Genomic DNA, 18,042 nt, shown 5'->3' with positions numbered 1-18,042 from the left:
CACAGAATACGAGTGTCTCAGAAATGAGACACAACACTTCACTGTGAGATGTTCGTTTTTGTTTTGTTTTTTCTTTGATGCAATTATAGCCGAGAGAACGTCACATCACGAACACCGTGAATCAGTTTAGGCCCACGTTTTTTTTTTTTTTTGATGTTCGGTTTGGATCGATATAGGAAGTGAGAACGCAATGACATTCAGCGGCAATATTAAACAATCTCCATCGATCATCTGTATTACATTCACAACTCTACAAAAAACATGCAAAATATATTATTGTTTTCTCTGTTACTGGGAGGTAAGTGGATTTATGTTATACTTTAAGTTTCATTCATGAGACATCAGCTATATGCTACAACAAATGCATGAAGTGATACTGAAAGAACGCGTTTAGCGAAACAAACATTTAAAGAATATGTGGCAAACATTAAAAAAAATTTAAATCGCATCTCAGTCAGACGTCGATCTTCTGAAAATGGCTGTTAAATGTCATTTTCCCATAGTGTGTCCACCAATATATATAATACATATATAAATATAATACTAATAAACACTTATACAAAAATACTAAACATACTTTTATAATTGGTGTTTTTGTATTTTTCTGTTCTTATTATTATTTTGCAGCCCTGCATGTTAATGCATAATTTGTTATAACAAAACTAAGGGTAAAATGTAACAAAAATCAAACATAACAAACACGGACAAGTGGTACAGTAATATATGAGTGTACATTTCAAACACGAGGAGAATGAGGAAATGACCTGTGTGTTTGTGTGTGTTTCTTCTTTTTTATATAATAGAACATTGTCCATAACAACTAGCAGGTTTGTAAACTGGTAAAACTGGTTAAAAAGTTTTGCTCAAATGTTGTTACGTTAACTGGAAGCACGAGACGTGATACAGGCATAACCTAACATTACTTCCTTTTTGTTCACCATACGTGTCCGGGTAACCCCGACCGTAAACAATTATTCTCTTTACAGAACAAATGTTTCCAAATGAATCTGTTTACTGGGTAATACTGTGGTGTCAGATTAAGCCATCTATATCTATAATGGTTCATTTATGTTTTGCAGGTGTGTTTAAAGCAGAAACAGATGAGACAACATCAGTGATGGAAGGAGATTCTGTCACTCTACACACTAATCTTACTGAAATACTGAACGATGATACTTTACTGTGGGTGTTTGGGCCTAAAGAATCTGTAATTTCTCAAATAACGAGAAAGAGAGATTTGACCTCATTTTTTGTCACCGATGATGTGAGATTCAAAGGAAGATTGCTGGTGGATCAAAACACAGGCTCTCTCACCATCAGAAACACCAGAAAGAGACACTCAGGACAATATAAACTAACAATATCTAGAGAAAAGATCACATCCAGGATATTCAGTCTGAATGTCTTTGGTAAGCATCTCATGAGTATCTCTTTCATTTAATGTAATAATGATCTTTGGCCCCATTTACACTGCATGGTTCAAGTGACCCAAATCCGATTTTTTGCTCTCATGTGGCACACCACCAACAGAGATCACATGACTTATTATAGGCGTGATGGAGGACGAAGGATACACACAGCGGAGCAATGCCGAGGTTTCATGTCTTTTAAGTCTTTGGGGCGAAAAGTGCAGGGTTGTTACAGAAATAAAGGGCTCTCCTTTTTTTCTCCGCCATACGAGAGCAATGTTTTGCTGAATTTTTTGTTTTTTTTTTACTTTTCAAAATATTGTGGAAAGCAAAACACTGTATAATAGGGCTGCACGATGTGTCGTTTAAGCATCGATATCGCAATGTAGGAATCCACAATAGTCACATCACAGGATTTGCGATGTAGGCTGTCGTAGTTGATCCGTTATTCATTAACTGTACGGGCCAGCTGCTCCCTGGCCCTTGACGAATGTAAATCGCGGATTAATTGCACAGCTTAAAGCTGCAGTAGGTAACTTTTGTAAAAATATATTTTTTACATATTTATAAAACCTGTCATTATGTCCTGACAGTAGAATATGAGACAGATAATCTGTGAAAAAATCAAGCTCCTCTGGCTCCTCCCAGTGGTCCTATTGCCATTTGCAGAAAGCCATCCGCTCCCGGTAAGAAACAACCAATCATCGGTGACTTTGTTTGTGTTCAAAATGTAGAAAAATGTATATAATAAGCGAGTACACCATGAATCCGTTTTCCAAACCGTGTTTTTAGCTTGTCCTGAATCACTAGGGTGCACCTATAATAAGTGTTTATATTCGGACTATTTTAGATTGCTTCGGGGATACCGCGGCGGAGTAACCCAGTACCTTTGTGATTCTTCATAGACATAAACAGAGAGAAGTAGTTCCGGCTACAATGTTCTTCCGCAAGACGCAAGCAGTTTATTAACCGCTAGAGCGTCAAAAGTTCCCTACCGCAGCTTTAACCACAGAGTGAAAGTTTTGACAGGTCAGCGAGAGAGAGAGATAGAGAGATAGTGCACGTGAGAGACAGCGAGAGCGAGAGAGAGAGAGCGAGCCCCGGCTGCACGCGCACCATCTTCAAACAACACGAGTGCTGTCTTGCTCTCTCTCCCTCGCGCATATTAATCAATTGACACGATGGTGTCATAATCATTTAAAATTAGAATGTAAATCTGCTCACCCCATTTTTGTTTGTAAGAAAAAATTTGATTAGATTTCATATCGCAATATATATCACAGAAAAATAAAATATTGCAATGTCATTTTTTCCCAATATCGTGCAGCCCTACTGTATAATTTTATTTACATCTGCATCCATATTTCATGCTGTTTTACTTCATTTTCTGGGTCAGAACGTCTACGTTTGGTAGTTTCAGCAGTGTATAGTGTAAATGCAAAAATCAGATACGGGTCACTTTTAAAAGATGATGTAAGCGGGTCGTCAAAAAAATCGGATATAGTCAGAAAATCGGATTTGGGCATCAAGACCTGCAGTGTAAATGCAGCCTTTTTGAGGTTTCATGATCCAGTGTTCTTGTTGGTTCACATGTGTGACTCCACATGGAGAAAAAAATCTTGTCTTATTTGTTTTCCAGGTGTGGTTGGTGAGACGGGTGGAGTGAAGTCAGTATCAGTGATGGAGGGAGATTCTGTCACTCTTCAGAATGATGTTACTGAATTACAAGAGGATGATCTGATAGTGTGGAGGTTTGGAGATAAAGGCATCCTCCTGGCTAATATTGATGTAGAAACAAATGAGGCCTCAATAAATGCTGACGATGAGCGATTCAGGAACCGACTACAACTAAATCAGACTGGATCTTTGACCATCAAAGACGTCAGAACTGAACACTCTGGACTTTATGAAGTACAGATCAGAGGCCGAGAGAGCTCACAGCAATTCCTTGTTTCTGTCATCGGTGAGTTTCAAAGAAAAAATATTTGGAAATAAATGATTATGAAATACAAGCTGATTTCTGTGTCAGTTATATTACTATTAAAATGGCTAGACGTTAAAAAAGTATTTTCGGCTAGGCCAGTGAATGTACAGACTTCTGGATAGGCATGCAGGGGAGGAAAAGTGGTGCAAGGGCACAATCGAGATGGGGTCGGCTTCCCCAAACAATTAATTTGACCATATCAGGCAATTGCTATTAGCGTGATTAGACATTCTATAAATTGTGCAGCCCTACTTTCGGTTTTGAATTTGTGATTACGCATACTCTGTGTATAGAGAGAAGTCATTATTGAGAGCACATTTTACAAGAAGATTATACATTAGTCAGTAACACATAGGATCTGTTGCTCATCAAATCAAACTACCACAGCAAGCCCAACACCAATGATAAACTAATGTGGAAAATACCTCAAGCAGTACAGGTCAGCAGTAACACATCAAGCACCATCACACTGAACACTGGGGCCCCTCAAGGATGTGTGCTGAGCCCCCTCCTCTTCACTCTGCTGACCCACGACTGCACACCGTCACACAGCTCCAACCTCTTCATTAAGTTTGTGGATGACACGACTGTGGTGGGTCTCATTAGCAACAGAGATCAGACAAACTACAGGAGCGAGGTGAGCCGCCTGTCCGGGTGGTGCAGGGACAACAATCTCTCTCTGAACGAGGAAAAGATGAAGGAAATTGTTGTTGACTTCATGAGAGCACACACTCAGCACGTTCCTCTGACCATCAACGGTGCAACTGTGGAGAGAGTGAGTAACACCAAGTTCATGGGTGTGCACATCACAGAGGACCTCTCCTGGACCGAAACACCACAGCACTGGCCAACAAATAACAGCAACGTCTCTACATCCTTTGTAAACAGAGAAGAGCCAGAGCCCCGCCCCCCATCATGTACACCTTCTACAGAGGCACCATCGAGAGCATCCTGACTGGCTTGCAATGCGTCCAGCCGGAAGACCCTTCAACGCATAGTGAGAGCAGCTGAGAAGCTCGTTGGTGTCTCTTCCCTTCTCTTCTGGACATTTATGGAACCCGTCAAACCCGCAAAGCGCACCTCTAGGTCATTTCACCCCCCCCCCCCTGCACTAACATACGATTACATGCATCAGTCACTTTGTGCAGCATTGGTCTGCTCACTACCTCATTCACCATGGAACTGAAATCATTCTACTACCTCTTCAGTCAGTTAAATAAGAACCACTATTGAGCCCTTTGTCACTTTAATCAGACTGAATAAGCTTTTTTGCACTAAAATAATTTTATCTGCACTCTTTGTTCACTTCACTGGTTTGCACTCTATGTGCCATGTGCCTTGCACTGCTTTATTTAACTTTATTTTTATTATATATATATATATATATATATATATATATATATTTTTTTTTTTTTTTTTTTTTTTTTTTTTTTTTTTTACATGCCCTTTCGTTTAGTGGTATTTTATATTTTATATTGATCTAGATTTTTAGGCTCTACTGTTAGTGTTATCTGTATACACCGGGGGTCTGAGAGTAATACAATTTAAATTCTCTGTATGTATGTACGGTACATGTGGAAGTATTGACAATAAAGCAGACTTGACTTGATACACTAAAACTTACAGTATCTGTTCATGCCAACTGAGTGACAGTTCTGTAGTATCAGTTCTGAATACTGACAGTATCAGTTCTGTAGTATCAGTTCTGAATCATGATGAATATTTTGTCCTATAATCATTCACTGTTTCCTTTCAGCTATTTCTGATCCGGGTCCATCTACAGCTGGAATAGTTGTTGCTGTTTTGCTGGTGGCTGCACTTTTAGCTGCAGTTGTGATTTACTATCGCCACAGGATCTCTAAGCTACAAAAACAAGTGGGTAAGTATTAAAGCTGATACCAGTGATACAAAAAGTTTTAGAAGACTGTACACTGAAAAAAGTAATAAGTAAATTTACTTAATTTTTATTTGGCAAGTTTTTGCACAAGCATTTTTCAAGTAAATTTAACACATTTGGAAATTAAGTAAATCTACTTAACTAAGTTAAGTAAAAAAAATAAAATAATAATAAGTACATTTTATTGCGTAAAATTGTATTAAATAATATTAAATTAATGCATTTAGCAGACACTTTTATCCAAAGCAACTTACAGTGCATTCAGGCTAACAATTTTCACCTATCATGTGTTCCCGGGGAATCGAACCCCCAAACTTGCACTTGCTAATGCAATGTTCTACCACTGAGCTACAGGAACACTTCAAGATTTTGTGAAAAATAAGGGAAAATTTCACGTACTTACTTTTTTATTTTGGAAAAGTTTTTACACTAACAAAAAACCGGAAACAGATATTCTAGAAATTTCTAAATGTAAAATAATTTTTTTCAAAACAGTTTTATCAAATGAGGGTAAATAAGTCTCTCACTTCTGTCCCTTTAAACCAGTTTACAGCAAATACAGCACGAAGGCCTGGATGCACATGATAAATATTCTGCAATTAAGAAAACAGACAAAAGAAATAGCACTGTAAAACCCGACAAGTAAACTTTACTCAAACCGTTTGAGTAAATAGATTGCCTTGATTTAAACCCTGTAAGTTTTAAAACTTTGCATTTAAGTAATTAAGTGATTAACTAAGTGCTGATTGAGAATTAGTGATGAACAGCTGCTGTTAACAAACAGAATCACTGAAGAAAAGAGAAACACAAGAACTACTACAACTGACTTCAGACACAGCCTTAGATGAAATCAACTGAAATAAAATACATGAAATCTCTCAAGATCTGATTAAACAACCCCACAAACAGCATCAGCAGCTCCACTTATTAATAACCAGACTGACTTTATTTCTGTCAGACGTCTACAGAAGATCTTATTGAGAATGAACTAAGGTTTAGATGTTGATTTATTGTTTCATTTGAAGTAACCATGTTAGAGATCACTGTTTGCTTTAGTTGGGCTCTTGACCCTTGATTTCTGTCTTAGTCTTTTCTCTGGCTGTTATAACCATGTATTTCTAAAACATGTTTGTTGCAACTCAAAAGCCCAGAAGAAATCTCATCAAGTGTTAACCTGTACCTAGGTGTAGGTTGTTATACTTTATACTGGTGTTGATAATCATCAACTATTAATCTGTATGGAGTGTAAGGAAGTATGTGTTGTGTAATTAGTAGAAGTGATTCTAGTAAAAGTAACATTAAGAGCCAGTGATTCTGTGACAATCAATTATTATAAAAATGACTTTCTAAACATTTTTGTACACATACATTTTTCTTCTATGCCAGTTGGTCAAACACAGACATCAATAATCTGAATATTAACCTCTACAATGGTGACGAAAAAAACATGCTGCAATGCATGCTGGGTACTATTGTAGTACAGAACTCATCCATGGCTCCCAGCATGCTCTGCAGCATTTTTTTTTATGGTCACCATTGTTGAGGTTCATATTCTGATTATTGATGTCTTTGTGTGACTGCTTGACACCGTAGAAGACCACACTGTTTGAAAGTCATTCAGATTAACTTATTATCACAGAACCGCTTCCTCATAGAATCACTTTTACTATAATCAATCAAATTACACAACACATATTTCATCAGAGATTTTAGACTCTGTACAGTTCAATAATTGATGATTATCATCACTGACACAAAGTATAACAATCTACACCTAGGTACAAGTTAGCACCTGATGGCATTTCCTCTGGGCTTTTGAGTTACAACAAATATGTTTTAGAAACACACCGTTATAACAGCCAGAGAAAAGACTAAGACAGAAGTCAAGGGTCAAGAGCCCAACTAAAGCAAACACTGATCTCTAACATGGTTACTTCAAATGAAACAATAAATCATCATCTAAACCTTAGTTCATTCTCAATAAGATCTTCTGTAGACGTCTAACAGAAATAAAGTCAGTCTGGTTATTAATAAGTGGAGCTGGTGATGCTGTTTGTGGGGTTGTTTAATCAGATCTTGAGTGATTTCATGTATTTTATTTCAGTTGATTTCATCTAAGGCTGTGTCTGAAGTCAGTTGTAGTAGTTCTTGTGTTTCTCTTTTCTTCAGTGATTCTGTTTGTTAACAGCAGCTGTTCATCACTAATTCTCAATCAGCACTTAGTTAATCACTTAATTACTTAAATGCAAAGTTTTAAAACTTACAGGGTTTAAATCAAGGCAATCTATTTACTCAAACGGTTTGAGTAAAGTTTACTTGTCGGGTTTTACAGTGCTATTTCTTTTGTCTGTTTTCTTAATTGCAGAATATTTATCATGTGCATCCAGTCCTTCGTGCTGTCTTTGCTGTAAACTGGTTTAAAGGGACAGAAGTGAGAGACTTATTTTCCCTCATTTGATAAAACTGTTTTGAAAAAAAAATATTTTACATTTAGACATTTCTAGAATATCTGTTTCAGGTTTTTTATTAGTGTAAAAACTTTTCCAAAATAAAAAAGTAAGTAAGTGAAATTTTCACTTATTTTCCACAAGATCTTGAAGTGTTCCTGTAGCTCAGTGGTAGAACATTGCATTAGCAAGCACAAGATTTGGGGTTCGATTCCCCGGGAACACATGATAGGTGAAAAGTGTTAGCCTGAATGCACTGTAAGTTGCTTTGGATAAAAGTGTCTGCTAAATACATTAATTTAATATTATTTAATTAAAATTTACTCAATAAAATATACTTATTGTTTTTTTTTTTTTTTTTTTTTTTTTTTTTTACTTAACTTAGTTAAGTAGATTTACTTAATTTGCAAATGTGTTAAAATTACTTGAAAAATGCTTGTGCAAAAACTTGCCAAATAAAAATTAAGTAAATTTACTTATTGCTTTTTTCAGTGTATAGTTGATTTCACTGAAAACTTCTGACACAGTAATAATTTCCTATTTTATTTAATGATTATGTTGGCTTGAGAAAGACAATATAATGTTATGCCAGTAAACTTATTCTGAAACTAAAGTTCCTGAAATGTTAAATCATACCAGCAATATAGCTAAAACATCCCAACAATGAAGTAAAACATTATAGCAAATGTCTCAAATATGCTACCAATTTCCTAAAGCATGCTAGCAATGTTAAAACATGTTTGAGAAGGCTAGCAATGTGTTAAAACATTTTAACAACATGCTATTAACATTAGAAACAAATCGAGACATCATTAGCATAGCTGCTGTTCCAACAAAGTAAAATTAATTAGTTTAACCCAAGCTAATGAATAAGAATGTGCATTTGATCAGATGCAACTGCAGTCACAATTTAAGAGATACATTATTCAAATGAAGGAAGAATGCAGTTGTCACATGTGAAATATGGCTTTCAAAAGAAAAGTAGCTGTCTAATATAACAACCAGATTTTTGACTGTAGAAGAAGTAACAGTACATCCGTCGCAAATTGTAATCTACAAGATTCTGTGTACTGTTTTTTGGTCCAGTAATAAATATCTCTGTCTTATGTCTTATGGTAGCGATCGGACAGGTAGGATCTAAACCATCTTAGAGCCTGCCCTTGAATACCTGTATAGTTTTGTAATCGATCTATGAGTATGTCATGATCTACGGTGTAGAACGCAGAACTAAGATCAAGTAAGACTAGAAATGAGATGCAGCCTTGATCTGAGGCAAGAAGCAGGTCATTTGTAATTTTAACAAGTGCAGTTTCTGTGCTTGATCATATGAACACATTTCTTTTCTCTGCTTCTGTGTGTTACTGTGACAGCTGAAGAAAAGACAAAGTTAGGGGAGGAAGGGAAATCTGTCAATCTAGAGACTAAGACTGTACTACAGAGAGGGGATGAGATAAAGTGGTGGTTTGAGGATCTCATCCTTATTGAATTCACAAGAAAGGCCAGTAAAACAAATGATACAGATTGTGATGTTGTTGATGGGAGATTCAGAAACAAACTGGTGCTAAACGAGAAGACTGGAGATCTCCTCATCAATAACATCAGGACCTTTCACTCTGGACTCTACAAACTACAGATCAGCCGCAAAAACGGAAAAACTGAATACATGAGATTCATTGTTACTGTCACTGGTGAGTACAGAATAATAACTATATCCTTATATATATATATCTATAAGTCTCAAAATCATTTTTTCTGGCTGAATGATACAAATATTAACAGCCAATCAAAATCCATTTTAATTGAACCTTTTAACCTTTTAATCCAGCTTGAGTATTTAAAGCTTGAAATGATAATCTTGTGTGTTTGTGTGGCTGCAAACACCGTTATTATTGTAATTATCTTCATAGCTATTGGTGTTAATGGGTATTAAAGGAGTAATATTGCACAAATAAATTGGTAGCACTTTATTTTACAGTCCTGTTCCTCATGTACATACTATGTACTTATTATAGTAATTACAATAACTATGTAATAACTAGGTACTAAACCTGAACCTACCCCTAAACCTAACCCTACCCCATGTAGTTACCTTGTGTTACCAGAACTTTTTTAGATAAATACACTATAAGTACATGTTAGTACACGTACTGAAAAATAAAGTGCAACCAATAAATTAGACATTTTTTGTCAATCATATTACAAGAAACGTGATGATGAATCAAAGGTAGTCATAAGTGATTTGTAGGCAATCATAGGAAGTCAAATACTACAGCATATTCAGGGATTTGTCAATTTAGGTAAAATCGGAAAGGTAAAAAATTTAACTTAGGTTAAAATGCCATCTAAATAAATTTGTTGAAAATGCAAATTAAATTATTTTTTTCTGTTTCTGTGTGTTGCTTTGACGTAAAGTGAAGAAAGTGTCAGTGAAGGTTGGAGAATCTGTCACTCTAGACCCTGGTCTTGAAACACTGAGTGGTGATCTGATATTGTGGACGTTTGGAGCTAAAAACTGTCTGGTTATTAAAGCCGAATCAGGAACGACTGATATTAATGAGAGATTCAGAGACAGACTGAAGCTGGATACTAAGACTGGATCTCTGACCATCACAAACACCACAGATACAGACTTTGGACATTTTCAACTTCAGGTCATCAACAGGGTACGGACCAGATACAGGAGATTCAATCTGACTAATTCTGGTGAGTAGAACAACATTTATTATAATAACTAGGCTATATATTCAATTTTAACAGACAGTCATTTCCCACACATTTTTAGACACGTCATGTGAACAGCCCCTAACAAACTGCAAGTCTGTATCTCAATAAGTCATTCATTGAATCATCTATTTGAATGATTAATTAAAAGGGCTGATTCGTTTAGAAAGGAAGCCAGTCGCAGTCTTTATGACTGAAATATAGAATCATTGACTCACTCGCAGTGGTGGAAAGAGTACTGAAAATTTGAACTTAAGTACATGTACTGTTACATTGCTGAAATAATACTCATTAACAAATAAAAGTACTGGTGTCATAACCTCTCAAAAGCTACTCTAGTTACTAGTTACTTTTTAGTCTGCAATATTTAATGAACTTCCAAAAATATTAATATCAAAGATGTATATGAATAATAACAACTTTGAACAAAACCCACTTTTATCTTATTGATAAAGTACATGAATTAGTGATCATGATACAGAAATTTCTGACTTCAATACCTTGAAAAATATCAGTATCAAAGCACCCGTGATCTAAGGCTGGTTATGGCCAAGAATCTGGTGATACGATACGTATCACGATACATGGGTTGTGATACGACATGTTGCAATACATTGCGATACTGTCAGCAAAGCAATATATTGGGATATTTCTTATTTTTGGAATAGTAAGCTGTCATTAAGAACACAATTCAATTCAAGTTTATTTGTATAGCGCTTTTTACAATACAAATCATTGCAAAGCAACTTTACAGAAAATTAAGTTTCTACAATATTTAGTTTATTATATTATATTATTATTATATTTATTAAAATGTAGGCTATTTTATAAATAAATAAAAAAACATTCACCCTCCATTACTAGCAGCGATATTATTTTTTATTTTTTTTAAGGGCAGTAACATTAAAACTGTATTCAAACAAATGTTAAAAAAAAGTAGAAAAGCAATTAAAAAATAAAACATTTATCTGTAAACTAATACAAATAATTACAAATTATTCAAAGAATAGATTTAAGGCTTTAAAGTAACTTACAGTTTTTTTAATTTTTTATTTAAGCAGCGATATTAATGCTAACATTAGTGGCGTAATGCTAGTAATTCCTGTCACTCTTACCGTCGTTCAGAGATGAAGACTGCCATCCAGCGGTCGGGATGTAAACTCAAAACAAAACAACTGCCATGAATCTTGTTAGATTTTATTTTATTTTTTTCAATATCGATATTCCGTTTTTGAGAATACTCACGTGTATCGATCTTTTCTTACACCCCTACCGTGATCCGGAGTTTGCAACTGACTTCAGTGTGGTGATGTATTTCCAAGTGAAACTGAATATTGAATAAAGGGCAGGGTTTCATTGCGTTACCCCTGCAAGTCAAATCACCTTTATTTATATAGTGCTTTAAACAAAAAAAGATTGCGTCAAAGCAACTGAACAACATTTATTAGGAAAACAGTGTGTCAATAATGGAAAATGACAGTTAAAGGCAGTTCATCATTGAATTCAGTGATGTCATCTCTGTTCAGTTTAAATAGTGCCAACGATATCGCTGTAGATGAAGTGACCCCAACTAAGCAAGCCAGAGGCGACAGTTGCAATGAACCAAAACTCCATCGGTGACAGAATAGAGGAAAACACCTTGGGAGAAACCAGGCTCAGTTGGGGGCCAGTTCTCTGTCCGACGAAACCAGTAGTTCAGATTGGAAGAATAATCATCTGTTTCCTGTGGTCTTGTCCTGGTGCTCCTCTGAGACAAGGTCTTTACAGGGGATCTGTATCTAGGGCTCTAGTTGTCCTGGTCTCCGCTGACTTTCAGGGCAGTAGAGGTCCTTTCTAGGTGCTGATCCACCATCTGGTCTGGATACGTACTGGATCCGGGTGACTGCAGTGACCCTCCGATCTGAATACAGACTGGATCTGGTGGCTATGGTGACCTCAGAATAAGAGAGAAACAGACAAATATTAGCGTAGATGCCATTCTTCTAATAATGTAGCCAGTACATTGGGTGTTATGGGAAGTGTTCCCGGTTCAGGTTTACCTAATTAATGCAGCCTTAAAATTAGGGGTGCTCCGATCACGATCGGCCGATTAGAAAACCGGCTTTACTGATGAGATGCACATTAACGATCGGCCGATCGTGATCGGAGCACCCCTACTAAAAATCCTTTAATGGATTTGGATATCAGAAGTGTATCAGTGTGTTATGTGTATGCCAGGTTAAAGAGATGGGTCTTTAATCTAGATTTAAACTGCAAGAGTGTGTCTGCCTCCCGAACAATGTTAGGTAGGTTATTCCAGAGTTTAGGCGCCAAATAGGAAAAAGATCTGCCGCCCGCAGTTGATTTTGATATTCTAGGCATTATCAAATTGCCAGAAATTCGGCAACGCAGCGGACGTGGAGGATTATAATGTAACAAGAGCTTAATCAGATACTGAGGTGCTAAACCATTCAGGGCTTTATAATTAATAAGCGAGATTTTAAAATCTATATGATGTTTGATAGAGAGCCAGTGCAGTTAGGGAGCCCTGCACTGCACCTCTTGCTCAGAGCAGATTCACAGTTGGATAGGAGTGGTTAAAGGGGTCGTATTGTGCTCTTTTACAAAGTCTTGATTTAGTTTTGGGGGTGTACTAGAACATGTTCTAATGCATGGTGGTTTAAAAAAAAAAAAAAAGCATTATTTTTCACATAATTTACATTATTTCAATACCTTTCTCCCCAGCCTGGCGCAAGCAGCTCAGTTAGTTCCAGGATTGATAAAGGCCTCTCTTCTGAAAAACTGAATCTGTTGTGATTGGTTAGCTGTCCCAGTGCATTGTGATTGGCGAACAGCTTAGACAGTGTGTTTTGTACTGCCCCACCCCATGCCAGAGCAGCAAGTTCCCTCTGCTCCAGTATGGTTAAGATAGCATCAATATTGCCATATCAATTTAAGCGGGTTTCAGACCCTGAGAATATTGAAAAAAAAACTTTGCACACATAAATATTGCTAGTTTTACATCGCAGATATGGCATTCAACTTATACTTTGAAATGTAAATAACACACACAACAACAAATAAAGCAGGAAGGACACTTAAAGGCTGTGATGCAAATACAGCAGATTGTCCTGACAAAGTGGGAACTGCTCCGTCTTTCAGCAAAAGCCTTTTGTGGAAACCAGGACTATACTCTGTCACGACTCCCCTCAAAACCTGACGCTACAGCAGCACTTCTTCATCGTTGCCTTGTCTGATCCACTCAACCAAGAGTTTAACATGACCCCACCCCTCTTTACCCCCCAACCATTTGAATTTCCATAGGCGGGAATTATTTTTCACATTTCTGATCACGCTCACAGAAAAATAGCACTCTTCCTTGTGTGATATTACTTCACTGCATTTTATTAATATTAAAAAAACAAAAACACAGGAGTTTTTTTTTTTGCATTAATATTGGGTCATAAATTGTATTATAATAGGCTTCATCATGCAATAAATTCTTTTGGGCTTGTAAAATCCCCCTTTTTTTTTTTTTTGAGTGACATACTCAGAGTCAACTCGCACATCTGTAAAACAATAACTGATATTATAGATAATAAATATCACACTTACATCCCTTTGGTAAAGTAAACCTGGACATGCTTTATTCATTGATATTGTTTTTTCATGTGATCTTTTTTTTTTTAGGTTTTCATTAACTATTTCTGCAGTTTTATATTGTAAAAATGTTATCTGTTTTATTTTCTCATTATATTTTGTTTCATGTTCTGTTGTTTTCAGCATGTATAGGGACTCTTGAGTGGAGCTGTAACATCATCCATGTGTAGACGTATATGTAACAAAACTGTTTCTTTCTTTCTTTTTCATTTCTGTATTCTATTTTCTTATATTCCACAGTGAGTGAATTAACTGAAGAGGAACCACTGGTGAATAAAGAGGGTGTGGATGAAGAGGATGAGCAGCAGGGGACTTTTTAAAATCACTGAGCTCAACAACATCTTTCTGCTTTGATGAAAAACAAAAAACAAACAAATAAAAAAAAAATTGCAAAAGCCTCTTAATGCCATCTGAAATTTTCATCTAAAATTAGGATTTTTATCAGGCTCCTATATTTCTGTTCAGTTATTTCACTTTAATAGCCTTTCTTTAAACTATTACTTTCATACTATATTAATATAACTATTAAATATTGTAGACAAAGCTTTGGTAAGTCATTATTCAAAATAAATTGTTGAACTTATTTTTCTATTTACAGTGTTGTATACGCTACTGTTGATTTTAGATTTTATAAAAATGTTCCTGTTGTTGTCCATTCCAGCAGCTTTGTTGATTGTCTGATGAAGAAAAAAGGGCAATTTGTGCTCTATGCAAACAGCAGATGGCGCTAACACACTATTATAGTTTCAGATCATGTGCATAAAAGAGAAAAGAGTAGCTGTCGCCTTAAAAGAAAAGAGGTTTCACTACGTTCTTTCAGATTTCGGGGGGGGGGGGGGGGGGGGGGATTTCTTTCTGTCCTATTTTAAGACACTAACCCCAGCAAGACATTCAAAGGAAACTCGATTGGGCTGAATTTGAACTCCAGTCCAGTCCTGTCTGTAATTCTTTAAAATAAAAGTTCTATGGCATCACTGTGAAAATTTCCTTTTGTAATTGTTAAATATATATTTCACCTCTTCATCTTTATCAATGCTGTCCGACTATTCTCAGTCCATGCATGGGTTTATGGAAAGAATTATGAACATGAAGCCAATTGTCTGTTCACAAACTTCTTCAAATTGTATTATTACATCAGTAGAATATACAGATACACTGTCAGGGGTGTAGGGGATCACCAATAAGAACTGTACACTACATCAAATAGGAATATCTAGCAAACAAAGGGTTTTTCTTTTCCTGCTACTTCTAGATCCCGTAGGATACATATTACATCTGTATGTTATATAAAATGGGAACATGGGCAGGAAGTTCTGACCATATTAGGAGCACATCTGGCAAAGACCAAACTCAATAACCTTCGGGCCTTTAGCCCCCGTCCTGTTCTGAACATCTGAACTCATGAGGAAATATACAAGAGTGCGGATGTGTGTAGACATTGAGATAGAGAGAGGTAAGACTACCAAGAGTAGAGAGAGAGAGAAAGCACAGAAGAGAGGAAGGGAAAGGACGAGGGGAGGGTGAGAGAGAGAGAGAGCACAGACAGGCAAACTCACAAAAATATTCTGGCATAGAGTGAAATAATAACAGTAAACGTTCTTTTTTCAAATATATGTGTAACTATGACAAAATGACATTTAATGGGCATTTATCTCTATTCACAAAGAACATGTGATTCTGTCTCCTGTCTGTGTGTTTGGGATAAAGTTAGTAATCAAAAACAGAATCACATTTTGTTCAAGAGTTGATCAACGTCTTGAGACTCCTGCGTACACCACATGATCCTGCTCTGTAGCTCTCTGAAAGAAAACACAAACATCCACTGACTTATTTATCAATAACTTGTGTTCTCTTCTTGACAAGAATACTCTAATATATTGGAAAATAGTTTTAAATGGGCTAAAAGAAGCATGTTTATATAAAAAGCATTTTGCTTTATATTTGCTGATCTACAAACAGACCAGTCTTTACCCATACAACGTGGAGATTTCATATGAATTTATATGGTTACATATGGAGGGAATATTTCAGTATTTCTCTCTTAATTTATTTGATTAAATATTTGTATTAGGTTAAAATTGGCCTATAATTGGCCTATAATATAATTTCCCATTTTGGAGGGAAAAGATGTGTCTTGGATGACGTTAGAGTTTGTGATGTGACAATATTGTAAAGCCTCTGATGGACTTGTGTGACCCTACAATATAAATGTAGCAGAGCAGATAATTAAAATTTGACTCACTGCTAAAATAAAACAGAAACATCATAGACAGAAATATATTCTCTTACTGATTTATGTCTTTTTGTAAAATGTTGGATCAGCAGAAGTGATCTCTCTATCACTGGTCTGAACTGTAACAAAATATAACAGAAACAATTGTTACTATTATTGTAAACTATTGTTTTACGACTGTAGTTACAATCAACAGAAAACCAACAGCAGCAGAGATCCACACTGTCAGAGATACAGAGTCTGGAGGATCTGAAGGAGAGTGTTATTAGTGTGAGTGAATGTGTTCATAAACACTAAATATTATCACAGACATACCTGAACATGTGTGACAGAGTTGAGTGTTGAGATGTGTGGTGTGGTTTCTGATGGGATTGTTCACCACACAGCTGTAGAAATCATCCAGACACTCCAGATGTAAAGAAAGACTTCTGCTGAGATCAGACACACTGATGCTGGACAATAAACTGTTTCCTTTGTACCAGGAGAGAGACACATCACTCACATTCACCACTGAACACAGCAGTGAACAATTTGATGATGATGATGATGATGATGATGATGATGAATTTTGTGAAGAGTCTCTGGTGATGACAGGAACAGGCAGAGGAGCTGAAAACATGAGAGGATAAATACAGTTCGGTATAATAAAATGATGTGATAAATGTCTGTCATTTGATATTTCAAATGTAAATAAAGTTACAGAGAATGTAAGTTGAAGACAAAGTTATGAGGAACAAACTTTAAAAGCATTATATCAAATACACATGAATATGAATCTGTCATCACAGGATTGTCTATTGTTTGACAATATTCAAAATAATTCTGAAAGCGATTATTGTCAAAAGATGTGTATGAAGTAATTCTCTGCTCACCGTAGACAGTGAGACTGAAGATGTTGAGTGGGGTGTCTGATCTTTTGCCGGTGACTTTATATTCTCCAGAGTGTGTGATTCTGGTGTTTGTGATGATCAGAGATCCAGTCTGATCCAGCTTCAGTCTGTCTCTGAATCTCCCTTCAGCATTATCATCATAAAACCTGCTCATATTGTCCTTCCCGTAGATTTTAGCTATCATAATGTTGTTAAATCTCCACGTCATCTCCTCGTCTCTCTGTATTTCAGTAAGATCAGAGTTTAGACGCACTGATTCTCCCTCTGTCACTGACACGGACTTCACTGAATCAACGCCAAACACACCTGATCAACAAACAGAATTGCTCAAAAATCATCTCTGAAATGTTTTGTAATTTTGAAACTATTCTCTTCATTCTTCACAGAAGTATTTAAGTAAGTTTAGTCTGATAAAAACTTGTTAATATTTAAGTCAAAATAAACGATGGAATAATAAATAACAGAATTATATTTGTGGCCAACTTTTAATATAAAAAAACTGAAGTCATGCAGATACTCACCAGCCAGACTCCATGAAAACAAATAAATGTAAATGATCATTTCTTCAGCAGTTTGCACGGCAGCTTCACAACAGAACTGTGATAGTAAACCTTGAATTGTTCATAAAGCCAGTGAAGCTGTCGGTCTGAAGTGAAGTAGTTTAGTGAAGAAACTCCTCCAGCAGCTCCTCCCTTCACCGACTCAATATGACTTCTCCAGATCACACCGTTTGAACTAATGAACGAGAAGGTTAAATCTTTCTATAAAACAATATTTAAACTTTTTTACATTATTAAAGCAAAATGAAGCAAAATAATAATA

At 36.0% G+C, this 18,042-nt stretch overlaps 3 protein-coding genes and 1 long non-coding RNA gene across 10 annotated transcripts in view; 2 read left to right on the top strand and 2 right to left on the bottom strand.

Moving 5' to 3' along the window:
* LOC127988462 (uncharacterized) overlaps positions 1-18,042 on the top strand; it is a 523,986-nt gene that overhangs the window by 308,246 nt on the left and 197,698 nt on the right. The gene's annotated exons all lie outside the window — the stretch shown is intronic.
* LOC127988497 (hepatocyte cell adhesion molecule) overlaps positions 1-18,042 on the bottom strand; it is a 278,315-nt gene that overhangs the window by 153,831 nt on the left and 106,442 nt on the right. The window contains exon 8 of one of the 6 annotated variants that reach the window (XR_008161688.1): positions 15,172-15,455. The exons of the other annotated variants lie outside the window; for them this stretch is intronic. The gene's annotated coding sequence lies outside the window, so the exon portion shown is untranslated. Of the gene's footprint in view, positions 1-15,171; positions 15,456-18,042 lie in introns of those variants that run through there. 6 annotated transcript variants of the gene reach the window in all.
* Positions 189-10,463, top strand: LOC127988483 (uncharacterized). The gene is made up of 6 exons (XM_052591261.1): positions 189-298; positions 1,080-1,409; positions 3,049-3,372; positions 5,150-5,272; positions 9,108-9,425; positions 10,150-10,463. Exons 1-6 carry the CDS (start codon positions 262-264, stop codon positions 10,446-10,448), a joined length of 1,431 nt encoding a protein of 476 aa, XP_052447221.1. The 5' UTR covers positions 189-261; the 3' UTR covers positions 10,449-10,463.
* LOC127988534 (uncharacterized) lies at positions 16,149-16,883 on the bottom strand. Its single transcript, XR_008161727.1, has 3 exons — positions 16,646-16,883; positions 16,387-16,449; positions 16,149-16,294 (listed from the first exon to the last, which is right to left on the bottom strand). It is a non-coding gene; the product is annotated as an uncharacterized LOC127988534 (long non-coding RNA).

Source organism: Carassius gibelio, chromosome B22, assembly GCF_023724105.1.
Source record: "Carassius gibelio isolate Cgi1373 ecotype wild population from Czech Republic chromosome B22, carGib1.2-hapl.c, whole genome shotgun sequence".
In the NCBI taxonomy this organism is placed as follows: domain Eukaryota; kingdom Metazoa; phylum Chordata; class Actinopteri; order Cypriniformes; family Cyprinidae; genus Carassius; species Carassius gibelio.
Note: the sequence above shows the minus strand (reverse complement) of the source record. Positions and strands in the feature narration are given on the sequence as shown.

Coding starts and splice junctions, on each gene's coding strand:
- LOC127988483 (XM_052591261.1), top strand. CDS start 262: ATGCAAAATATATTATTGTTTTCTCTGTTACTGGGAG. Junction 299..1,079: donor GTTTTCTCTGTTACTGGGAG/GTAAGTGGATTT, acceptor TATGTTTTGCAG/GTGTGTTTAAAGCAGAAACA. Junction 5,273..9,107: donor TAAGCTACAAAAACAAGTGG/GTAAGTATTAAA, acceptor TTACTGTGACAG/CTGAAGAAAAGACAAAGTTA.